The 11,424-nt window shown below is 57.1% G+C and overlaps 2 protein-coding genes across 6 annotated transcripts in view; one reads left to right on the top strand and one right to left on the bottom strand.

Annotated features, from left to right (window-relative positions):
- The window catches only part of HDAC1 (histone deacetylase 1), a 44,027-nt gene extending 41,455 nt beyond the window's left edge, over positions 1-2,572 (top strand). For 3 of the 4 annotated variants that reach the window (XM_032646457.1, XM_032646475.1, XM_032646466.1), the window contains 5 exons: positions 367-475; positions 570-700; positions 956-1,108; positions 1,645-1,693; positions 1,968-2,572. In XM_032646457.1, coding sequence (XP_032502348.1) covers positions 367-475; positions 570-700; positions 956-1,108; positions 1,645-1,693; positions 1,968-1,995 — 470 coding nt within the window. In that variant the 3' untranslated portion in view covers positions 1,996-2,572. The remainder of the gene's footprint in view (positions 1-366; positions 476-569; positions 701-955; positions 1,109-1,644; positions 1,694-1,967) is intronic. The other variant, XM_032646450.1, reaches the window with a different exon arrangement.
- A 193-nt stretch (positions 2,573-2,765) lies between these two features.
- On the bottom strand, positions 2,766-5,953 carry MARCKSL1 (MARCKS like 1). Of its 2 annotated transcripts, XM_032613402.1 has the most exons (3): positions 5,820-5,953; positions 4,868-5,056; positions 2,766-4,039 (listed from the first exon to the last, which is right to left on the bottom strand). In XM_032613402.1, exons 2-3 carry the CDS (start codon positions 4,952-4,954, stop codon positions 3,530-3,532), a joined length of 597 nt encoding a protein of 198 aa, XP_032469293.1. In that variant the 5' UTR covers positions 4,955-5,056; positions 5,820-5,953; the 3' UTR covers positions 2,766-3,529. The 2 variants fall into 2 exon arrangements, with proteins under 2 accessions (XP_032469293.1, XP_032469286.1); XM_032613395.1 differs by lacking the exon at positions 5,820-5,953 and having other exon boundaries at positions 4,868-5,156.
- Positions 5,954-11,424: the final 5,471 nt, after the last annotated feature.

The following is an 11,424-nucleotide window of genomic DNA, read 5'->3' on the forward strand; positions in this document are numbered from 1 at the left end:
GGACAAAATTATCAGTGCTTATCTATAGCTTTGGAATTCATACTCTGTAGGGTAACTGGGGTAGTGATTGAGGGAGTGCTCGCAATGAATATTGCCTAAATTTTTCTAAACCAGGGGCTTCAGCCTGCTCCATACACACAAACACACAAACACACGCGCGTATGCAAACACACCACTGGTGTGGACACTGGAGAATGGCTTTAAAAAAAATTGAAATCCTATAGGTACCCAAGCCTCACCCTATCTTGGAGGCATGCTTCTCTGTTTGATAGTTGGGCTCACAGGTCCAGATAAACCTACAGATGCTTTTCTCAGGGTCCCATGGTGGCCAGGTCTCTTAATTCTCTCACCCTCTGCCCCAATTAGAGCTTCCATACAACGACTACTTCGAATACTTTGGACCAGATTTCAAACTTCACATCAGTCCCTCCAATATGACTAACCAGAACACTAATGAGTACCTGGAAAAGATCAAGTGAGTATATCCTCCCCCACACCCCTAATTGAACATTCCAGGCTCTGGTTGGTCCCTGACCAGAGCCCAGCCACCTCTCTACCATTGGCCATAGACAGCGACTGTTTGAGAACCTGAGAATGCTGCCCCACGCGCCTGGGGTCCAAATGCAGGCCATTCCTGAGGATGCCATTCCAGAGGAGAGTGGCGATGAGGATGAAGAAGACCCTGACAAGCGCATTTCAAGTAAGACCGAGACCCAGGGGCCTCTACCTTCCTACTCTGCAGGCAGTTCTGACTTCCCTCCACTGTTCCTGGCTCCACATTCTCCCCAAGCTGCCCACCTGTTGAGAAACCCAAGTACCTGTGCCTGTAGGGATAATTTAGAGGGTCCAGGTCCCCTTCCCTTGGTGTCTTTTGGGGGAACATGCAAGAAAGCGCTGGGCAGACCCTGAGATAAAAGAATCTGCTCTCCCACCCATATTTTCCAATACTTCCCAGTCTGTTCCTCGGACAAACGAATTGCCTGTGAGGAAGAGTTCTCCGACTCTGACGAGGAGGGAGAAGGCGGTCGCAAGAACTCTTCCAACTTCAAAAAAGCCAAGAGAGTCAAAACAGAGGATGAGAAAGAGAAAGACCCAGAAGAGAAGAAAGGTGGGTTTGGGTTGGGCCAGGACTTGGATCTTGAGCCCCAGGCCCTGGAGGAGGAATTTATGTAGGGCACTGGGAGGAGGGAGCTGACTCAGGCCCTGCCAGCTCCTTAGGGCTCTTCCTTAGCTACTTGGGCCTTTCACTGGTTCCCAGAAGTGGCAGGGCCCACAAAAGAATGAAACTCAATTCGTCATCTTCACTGGCTGATTGAGCCCTGCCAGGCTCCAGAGCCAGGGACATGCCTGGGCTCCCCGTGGTCGGGAGCATGGCTCTCACATACCACCCAAGACCTTTTCTCAGTGCTTCACCCCAGTTTCCCAGGGGGCTGCCTCCACCCACCGGGTTCAGGCTCTAGCAGGCTGGGAAACCGGTCCAACCTGTTTGTCCTCTGCAGGGCTCGCTGGAGGGCCTGGGATGGGCTTTTCTCTCTTTTGTATGTCCAGTGAGCTGTAGTGTTGGGGAAGGGGTTTCAAAGTGGAGATCCCATGGGTCTTTCCAGAGGGGCTGCCCTTGGCCATCCCTGCACTCTTATGTTCTAGAAGTCACAGAAGAGGAGAAAACCAAGGAGGAGAAGCAAGAAGCCAAAGGGTGAGGAAGGAGCTGTCTATCATCTCCCTGGCATTGGAGCACCAGCCCCTTTGTCCCACCACGCTGAGAGGGAAGGCGCAGGGACAGCTGGTCCAGCTTACAAAGGCCTCTTTCAGGGACCAGTCTGTCTCTGCAGTTCTAGGCAGAGCTAGGAAGCCCCAGCCTTTAGCAGTCACCTGGGCAGCCGGGGTCCTGTGGAAGTCATTGTACCCACACTTTTGCCTTAAAGCCTCTAGGGTGGGTTATCTCATGCCAATCTCTGCTCTCTCCACAGGGTCAAGGAGGAGGTCAAGTTGGCCTGAACAGACCTCTCCAGTTCTGGCTTCTTGCCAAGTTCCCCACCTTTATCCCACAACCCCTCAGATTTTATATTTTCTATTTCTCTGTGTATTTATATAAAAATATATTAAATATAAACATCCCCAGGGACTAGACAGGAACCAGGGCCCTGAGCTCAGGGCACACGTGTTAGGTGAGCTTTTCTAGTAGCTGCCTTGCCACCCATCCCTCCCGAACTCTTTAATTTTGAACCATAACGGATGCCAGGTCTGGGTGGAAGGGATACACTTAAAGCAGGACAAGATCTTGAAGTGCCTGCTTTGAAAAGGTGCCCTTATTGAGCATTTTAGAAGGGGTGGCTGGGTCTTCAGGGACTCCCTGTTGTTCTCAGGCTCTTGTCATCAGCCATTTTTAGATTGATTCTGTTCTCATACCTTCCCACTGGCCCCCAGTGAGCCAAGAAACTCAACACTGCCTGCCCTCTCTGTCCTCCCCCAATTCTGCAGATGGAGATTGGTAGTCTAGTTTCCTTTTTGAGATACTATTTTCATTTTTGTGAGAATCTTTGTAATAAAATGGTACATTTCTACACCCTCCTGAGCTTGTCTCCTAGTAGTATCCCTGGGTTCATTTCGACTCCACTTCCCTGCCCTTCTGGTGTCCATGAGGATCTGGGCAACCCCTCAAAAACAAAAGAACCCCACAAACTTACCTGTCTCAGTTCCCCCTCAAGGTTTGAGGTAGACCAGTCTTCTCACCCTACCCCAGAAGACCACTCATTAAAAAGCACCACTAAAGGGACGACATTTATTCCTTTTCCAAATGTTACAGTAAAACCAGGTGGAAGAGAATGGTTTTAGCAGTTAGAAAAAAAAAAAAAAATTACAAATCTGGGGTTTGGCCATTAAAAGTTATTTACAACAATGGGAGGGGGAAAAAAAAAAAAAAAGACAACAAGAAGTTGTTTCACATTACATACCTCCCCCCCACCCCAAAGCTTAATACTTGCTTACCAAGTCAAAAAAGAGACACAGTTGATTCACAAGCTGGAGGTTTGAACTTGAGTAAGACATTTAGAAAAACCTAGACAGGGGCAGTGTCCTCCCCAGCCCAGGGGCCACTAGGCCCAGCACAGGAGACTACAAACAACAGGGGAAGGTGGACACTCAGGGCGTGGGAGTAGGCACCCCCACCTCTGGCTCAGGGATTTGGGGAGTAAACAAAGCCTACTTGGAAAAGAATTGGGGAAGAAAACCAGCAACTGCCTTCTGCACAGGTGGGGACAGGGAAGGAGGCAGGGACAGGGGCAGGAGCATTTCACATCACTAACCTAACTTGGGAAACTGCAAGGGACCATCTTCGACTGGCCTTAGGAAGACCAGATGGATGATGGGAGAATCCACAGGAGGGAGAGGAGGAGAGGGAACGTGGCTAGGGGGCAACAGCCCCTTCCTTTCTGGGCACAGGAAGGCAGCCAGGGCACCAGGTCCAGGCAGTGACCTCACAAGGGCAGCACAGTTTTTGCAGCTTAGAGATCACCCACCTGCCCCCACCCAGCTACTCATTCTGCTCGCTCGCTGGTGTAGGGCCACTCTCCGGCCCCGAGGGAGTGGATGGCTCTGCGGCCTGGGGCCCTGCCTCTTCTGTGTCTCCTCCCTTGGAGGCAGCGCTAGCCTCTGCCCCTTTGGCCTGGGGCTCCTGGCTCTCAGGGGTGGCGGCATCCTTCCCTTCCAGGGCAGTGCCTTCCTCGCTGCAGGCACCGATCTCCCCCTGCTCCTGCTCTTCCTCTGTGGGTGAGGAGGCAGACGAATCACCCCCTCCCTCCTTCCGATTTCTCTTGAAGGACAGGCCACTCAATTTGAAAGGCTTCTTGAAAGAGAATTTCTTCTTCTTCTTGGGGGTCTCCTTGGGGGGGACGTCCCCCTTGGCCTCAGCGCCCTGGCTAGGGGGTGCCGGCTCGATGGCATCACCAGTGGCCCCGGCTGCCTCCTCTGTTCCGTTCACGGGGGTCGACTCCCCTTCACCTTTGGGGGATAAGTCTCCATTGCTTTTCACGTGGCCGTTCTCCTGCAGGGCAGAGGAGACAGCAATGAGGGCCGGGGCTCTTACTCCCCTCCCCCAGCCCGCCTCTGATCTCTTCCACGCAACGGGGTCCCGACTCATTCCGCCGCACCCCCAGAGCCTGGTTGTAACCTCACCCCACAGCCGGCATCCCGTCAAACCTCTCCCTCCTGCTCCGCACAGGCGCGCAGGGGCCACGGCCGACAGGAGGCGCTGGGGTCCCGGGGTCCCGGGGCCCCCACCCACCTCCCCCGGGGCGCGCTCTCTATTCCGCGCAGGGCCGCCCGCGGCCGCGGATCCCGGGCTGGCGGGTGAGCCGTGCAGCCGATATTGGGCGGGAAGCCGCCCCGGGGCGCTGTTCCCCACACCTGGACGGCCTATTTTCCCAGCCTCCTGCTTTGTGTAAACGGCCCCCACCCACCTCAGGCTCTCCCCACCTCGCGGCTCCTCCCTAAAAAAAGCCGTAGGCTATCGAGGTCGAGGCTGCGGGGGGACTGCCCTCCCCTCCGGCCCCCGCCCCGCGGCCCCCAGGCGCCCCCTTGGCGCGGCCCAGCAGCGCCTTTGTTCCCCGCACGGCACTCCGGGCGGCCAGGGGGCAGCGCCGGGGGCCGAGGCCGCGAACAAAGAAGGCGCCGGGGCCCGGCCGGCGCCCCCTCCCCGCCCCTCCCCTTGCTTCGCCCGCGGGGGCTGCGGCGCCGAGAACAAAGGGACCGGGCGGGGGAGGGGGCGCCGCGTGTCCCGGGCCGGACAAAGCGCGCGGCCCCGGCCCGAGGCCCTAGAGGGGGCGAGGTACGAGAGGAGGGGGACGAGTCGGGCCGTGCCGAGCGCACCCACCTGTCCGTTGACCTTAGCGGGGGAAGCGCCTGCTGCCTCCTCGGCGGTCACGTCGCCCCGGGGAGCCTTGGAGCTCTGGCTGCCCATGGTGGGGGTTCTGCTGGGGGGCGCCCGGAGCCGCCCCGGGCTCGCGCCGCACGGGATAGTTCGGTCGGGTGGGCCTGGCCGGCGGAGGGGTGGGGCTCGCGCCTGAGGGGGAGGGGTGTCGGGGGGAAACCTAGCTGCACCCCCGCTCCGCGCAGGACCCGCTAGCTACACCCACCGCCGCTCCGCTCCGCGCCAGAATGCCGCCCGCCGCCCGCCGAGCCGCCTATATATATGCGCCCGGAGCTCGGGGCGGGGCCGGACATTTAAATGAGCGCCCAATCGAGGGGCGGAGGCGGGCTCAAGTCGCGGGCCCCACTTGAGCGGTGAGCGACGCTAGCGGTCTGGTCTCCCCAACCCGCACGGCTACCGGGGGCAGGTGGGGTCCAGGGTGGGAAGGGGAGAGGCGGGTGCCTGAGGCGAGCCCAGAGGCGAGCTGGGTGGAGGGGGGCTCCTAGAGGAAAGAGGACAGAGCAGTCGTCCCTTCCTCTCACCGCCCACCTCTCAGGTGGACGCCCCAGCTCCTGGAGTGGCCCCCATCGCCTTGGTCCCGCATTGGCAGCCCCTGGCAGTCTCCCCCTAGAACTCTTCGAAGGGCTCACATGCCCAGACTCGTCAGCCGGCTGGTCCCGAGTTATTATGCTCCAGAGAATATGGTCATGGAAGTCGCAGGGCCCCAGCTGGGTTTTGTGCCCCCTCAGGCCGGGAGACCGGTCCGAGGTCCCGCCCACGTGCCTGCTTGTCCAGGGCAACTTGGGAGGTTTGACCAACCGCAGGGTCACTCTGGTCAGACTGGTGAGGTCGTGCCTCATCCCTCCTCTCAGTCTCTTGGTGGCCTGTCACACTAAGCCCCCACAGATAAGCTCACCTTTGGTCCCTCCTGCTCTCAGCCTGGACCATGACAAAGTCCCATCTGGGGTGGTGCCGTGATCTTGAGGGGCATCTCCAGCCCCATTTGAAAGCCGAGGAGCCTGAGGCTCAGAGACCTGGACATAACCTGTCTGACTTCGGTGCTCTCCCTTCACATCTGCTCCCCTACATCAGGGCTCCCCGAAGGGGGGGCGCTCAACAACCCTTAAAACACTCCAGTTCCTGAGGAGGAGGAGCCTTGGATGGCCCCTTCAGGACAGCCCTCAAGCTGCCCAGTCCAGCTGTCAGCCCCGCCTGAGTAGGGGAGCCCGGGGACAGGGGCAGGGGGGAGGAGGCTGGAGACTCTTCAGCTGGAGTCTCGTGCCACTCCCCCTAGCCCAGGCCAGGGGGAATCCCAGAGTCCTGGCTGGCCCGGGTTGTGTGTCTGGCTGCCTGCCCTCGGCCCCCAGGAGGAAGGGGATGGGGGCTGGAGGAAGCAAAGTGTTGCAAAAGCAAGGCTGTGTCCGGGACAGCTCAGCACGTCCCTCCCTTGCTCCCTCCCTCCTACAAGTATGGCCTCCTGGGAGGCCTGAGGCTGTGCGGTGTGGAGACACCCCAGGGACTGAGAAATCAGGAACTCCTACAGATCTGACAACAGAGGGGCGGGGCAGGCTGAGGTGGCTTCTACATACCAACTCCCTCCTGTAGCCTCCATCCCCACCCCCACTCTGAGACTACGGAATACTCTCGGCTTCATTAGCACCCCCCATTTTACAGACTAGGACACTGAGGTTCGGAAAGGGAAAGTGACATGTCCAAGGGCACATAGAAGATACCAGTAGCTGAGGCTAAGAGTTTGGAGAGACCTGCAAAAAGGGGCTGGGGGCTGTAAGGAAAGTCCTGGAAGGAGTCTCTGTTGAGATCTGGGGCTGCCTGGTTAGCGTGGGAGGTGAGAAGAGCTAGCTTTGGGGAGAGGAAGGGACATCATGCCCCACTGCAACTCACTGACAGGACGGTGACTTCTCTACCCACTGCCACTAAGAGATGGACATTGTGACCCACGTCTCTGTCTCGGCCACAATAGGGAGCCCACAATGCTGCCAGGCACGGCCCGCACCGGCTGGCAGGGCTCAGAGGGAGGGTGTGTGAGTCCTGGAGGAGTTGGAGTCCGAGGTTAGGAGCAGATGCTAAGGCTCCCGATATCCAGGCGTTGCCCCGTGGGGATGAGAGGCAAATCGCCGGGATGATTCCAGGAGGACAGAGGAGCATCAGGGCTAAAGGATCCCGTGTCCCCAGAGCCCCAGAGGGAGGCTGGTCCACAGGGGAGCCCAAGCGTCCCCCACCAGACATCGAAGGAGGCTGGGGAGGGGGCACCTGGGAGCTGAATCCCTCAGCAAATCCAGGTCCCAGCCTAATCCGGCTTCTGGAAGAGGGAAGAGGCTTAGGATGCTGTGGGTGTGAGTGGGGGTGGTATAGCAGACCCCACGGCCTCCTCCATCCACACTCGGGCTCCTTCCTCCCCAGCTGCTGCCCGCCCAGACAATGCGCCCATTGTTCTGTATCTCCAGGGGCCTGTGTGCAACTGTGTGTGTCTGTTTTTCTCTGTGTGTGACTGTGTATTGCTCGGTATCTGTCTGTGTGTGAGAGAGACTTTGTGACTCTGTGTATGTGTGTGTGTGTGTGTGTGTGTGACCAGGTGTGTACTTTTGTAGTTGTGTGAGTCTGCATCTTTGTTTGGCGATGTGTATTTAGGGTGAGAGAGAGAGCCTTGGTGACTCTCGATGACTTTCTGAGTCTTTCTGCGTATGTGCCTTGCCTGTCTGTCCTTGAGGTTGTGTTGGTGACTGTGTCTGGCTGTGATCGGGTGTGTAACTATGAGTTATGTGCATAAGAGAGTGGCTACTTTGTGTTTGTGTGAGTGGCTGTGTGTGCCTCAGCCAGTCAGGTCGTGGTGCTTAGGACCTTTGAGATGTGAGCTTTTGCCAGGGCAGAGTGGCAGGGGAAGGAGGAGTGGGGAAGACAGGGGGGCTCGAGTTTGGATGGCGGAAGCTGCAGAGTCTAAACTGTTTCGCACATCCCCCATCTGTCCCAGTTCTCCAGTAAAGGCTCAGACACTGGTCCTGTCCTGAGATGCTCCTAGTCCCCATGGACAGAAGGGAATGGGACCCCAGGAGAGCACTGGGTGGGGCTGAAGGAGGGCAGGAGAGAGCACCGCCTCATAGAGAAGGCTGTGGGGACACTTTGAGGCCTCTGAGGAGGGCCCTGTGGTGGTGATCAGGTTAGATGCGAGGTGAGGGGTGAGGGCAGTATCTTGTCAGAAATGGAGGATGGGCCTTCCTAGGGGAGGGACCAGCATATGCCAAGGCCTGGAGAGGGGAGGAGACACCAGGGGATGGCCAGGTACCAGTGGAGGCCTCAGGAATGGTGACTTGGCACAGCACAGTTCCCAGCCCCAGGGTCCCCATCTCCTTCCAGGGAGCATCAGCTGGACTCGGAGACCTTAGTTCTGGCCCCAGGTCCGCCTCCTGCTTTTATTTATTTATTTATTTAATTTTTGCGGTACGCGGGCCTCTCACTGTTGTGGCCTTTCCCGTTGCGGAGCACAGGCTCCGGATGCGCAGGCGCAGCAGCCATGGCTCACGGGCCCAGCCGCTCCGCGGCATGTGGGATCCTCCCGGACCGGGGCACAAACCCGTGTCCCCTGCATCGGCAGGCGGACTCTCAACCACTGCGCCACCAGGGAAGCCCCGCCTCCTGCTGTAACCGTAAGCCAGTCCTCTCTCCTCTTGGGCCTCAGTCTACTCATCTGCACGGTGACAGCTTGGCCTCTGTGATTCACACTCATGGAGACTGGAGTTCCTCCTTCTGCTCCTGCATGGCAGTGAGTCACGCAGGGCCTCTGCCTCAGGGCTTTCCTGGCAACGCCTTACGAGGAAAAGAAAGAGCCAGAGCAGGGTCAGATGAGGGGCCTGTGCGGGGGGCGCTGGGGATGGAGGAAGGGCTTCGAGGGCACAAAGGGGAACAGCAAATGGTTTGTGTGGGGTGGGGATGAAGGTAGAGGCCTTGTCTGGAGCAAGATTTAAGGCACAGGATCCTAGGATTTGGGGGCTGGCTGGTACAGGGATGGGAGTGGGGATATGGGAGTGATGATGTTGTAGCCCACATTTCTGTTTTGGGTGACACCTGCCAAAATGGATCCATGACTGAGATAGGGCATCAGAGGAAAAACAAACTTGGGAGGGAGTTGCTGAATCTAGCCTTGCTGAGTTGGAGGTGCCCAGGGAATATTTGGGGGGGGATATCCAGGAGGAAGTCTGCAGTCTATATGCTTCAGCACATAGACATGTGATCATGTTTCCTGAGCCAAAGGCCAGGGCCCAAAGGCTAGGGTCTGGCTGGTGACCTTAAAGGGATAACAGATAGAAGGTTTTCAGCCAGAACTGACCCCAGGAAATCTGGATCTCTGGTTGCTGCTAGAAAGAGGGTGACTGGAACCAAGCAGTGCATGAGGTCACCCAGGAAGTCCCTGGACGGTGGGAGCTCTGCCACTGGTGGGGACAGCAGCAAGAGAGGGCCCTGGGAAGGGAGCCAGCAGGGAGGAGGAGGAAAAACCCTAGAGGACAGAATCATGAGATCCTTGACCACACGGGAGAGTTTTACAAAGGTAGGAATGGGGACTTCCCTGGTGGCGCAGTGGTTAAGAATCCGCCTGCCAATGCAGGGGACAGTGGTTTGAGCCCTGGTCTGGGAAGATCCCACATGCCACGGAGCAACTGAGCCCATGCACCTCAACTACTGAGCCTGTGCACCACAACTACTGAGCCCGAGCGCCTAGAGCCTGTGCTCCGCAGCAAGAGAAGCCACTGCAATGAGAAGCCCCGGCTCGCTGCAACTAGAGAAAGCCGGCTTGCAGCAACGAAGACCCAATGCAGCCAAAAAATAAATAAATAAAGTAAAAAATAAATAAATGTATTTTTTTTAAAAAAAGGTAGGAATGACCAACGGTGATAATGATCATAGCTGCCAGCATTGATTACATGCCTACTGTACACCAAACCCTGTGCCAACTGCTTTCCATACATTACCTCATGACCCGGTGAGCTGTGTGGCATCATTGTTCCCCCTTACAGAGGAGGACACAAGCCCAGGGAGGCGGAGTGTTTATGTGAGCAGAAGAGGAGGAGGTCAGGACTAAGAGGGGTGTGGCCGTGCTGGGTTCAGCCGCGGCCTCCACAAAGAGTCCTGATGCTTCTGATTTGGGAGAAGCAGTTAGGGATGTCGGCAGGGAGAGGCAAGGCAGCTGCAGGGCTGGGATCCCTGGGACTTGACTCCCCAGCACCCTGGGCACGCTGGGTTCTGGCTTGTTTGTCAGCAGGACCCAGGTGTGCAGCCTTCCTGCCAGTCCTGGGCCTTGAACCTGGGTCTGGATACTGGGGCACCTCAGGGGCCCTTCACTGGGACCCACCATCCAACCAGTCACCACATGACAGAGACAAGGGATTCTGGAAATTCCCTTTCAGGATTTTAGGCCACCCAGACCTTTCATTTCTCCCTTTCCCTCCCTCTTCCCCTGGTCTCTCTCTCTCTCTCTCTCTCTCTCTCTCTCTCTCTCTCTCTCTCTCTCTCTCTCTCTCTCTCTCTCTCTCTCTCTCTCGCGCGCTCTCTCTCTCTCTCTCTCTCTCTCTCTCTCTCTCTCTCTCTCTCTCTCTCTCTCTCTCTCTCGCTCTGTGTGTGTGTGTGTGTGTGTGTGTGTGTGTGTGTGTGTGTGTTGCGGGTGGCTGTGCAAACTGGACAGGACCCAGCCACTATCTAATAGAGCTGTATCTCTGGGGCTCAATTTCTCCAATAGCTAAGAGGTGTGTAATCCCAGCTTGCCTGCCTATCTCCCCCAGGCTCAGTGAGGTCACCAGAAATTCAACCCAGTTATTCTGGGCTGCCCTCAGCCTCTCCCTTCCTCCCTCCCTCCCCCGCTCCCCTTTCCCTAACTTTCAGTTTCTTTTCAGATCCTGGGTGCCTTTGGGGGAAGAGGTGGCCAAACCAGTGGAATGTGGACTGCTAACAACTTTCCAACCAAAACCCCCCATTTAGGGGAAGTCCCTTTAAAAGGAAAACTGAAACTCTCTCCTAGTCCAGTTCCAGTCCCACCCTTTCCTCTCTACACTGCTCAGACCTTGACTCATCACCTCTCCCATTCAGCTTCTTCCCCCAAATGATCTGGATCCAGACTACAGCTACCTTCTAGCTTTGTGACTCTGGACGAGTCCCTTCCCCTTGCTGAGCCTCGCAACGCCCACTCTGTAAAACGAGGACACCAGGCGCCACTTTGAGTTGTGGCAAAGGGTTCAGTGAGGTACTGCTGTGCGGAGGGAACTGTAGTGGTGAAGAGCTGGCTCCGTCATATCCCAGCGGTGTGGCTTTAGGCCCTATCTGAGCCTCAGTCTCCTCATCTGTAAAATAGGAATGATGATCATACCTACTGCCTCAGGGTTATTGTGAGACAAATGACCTAGTACCATGACGTAAAGCCCTGAGGACCAAGCACTTGAGGCGCAGAGCACGCGGGAACATTCGACAATGTTCCTAAGTGCGAGTACGTGAAATGCTGGGCAAGGGCCATTCCCTTC

The sequence above is a fragment of the Phocoena sinus genome, chromosome 1, assembly GCF_008692025.1.
Source record: "Phocoena sinus isolate mPhoSin1 chromosome 1, mPhoSin1.pri, whole genome shotgun sequence".
NCBI classification, from domain to species: Eukaryota; Metazoa; Chordata; class Mammalia; order Artiodactyla; family Phocoenidae; genus Phocoena; species Phocoena sinus.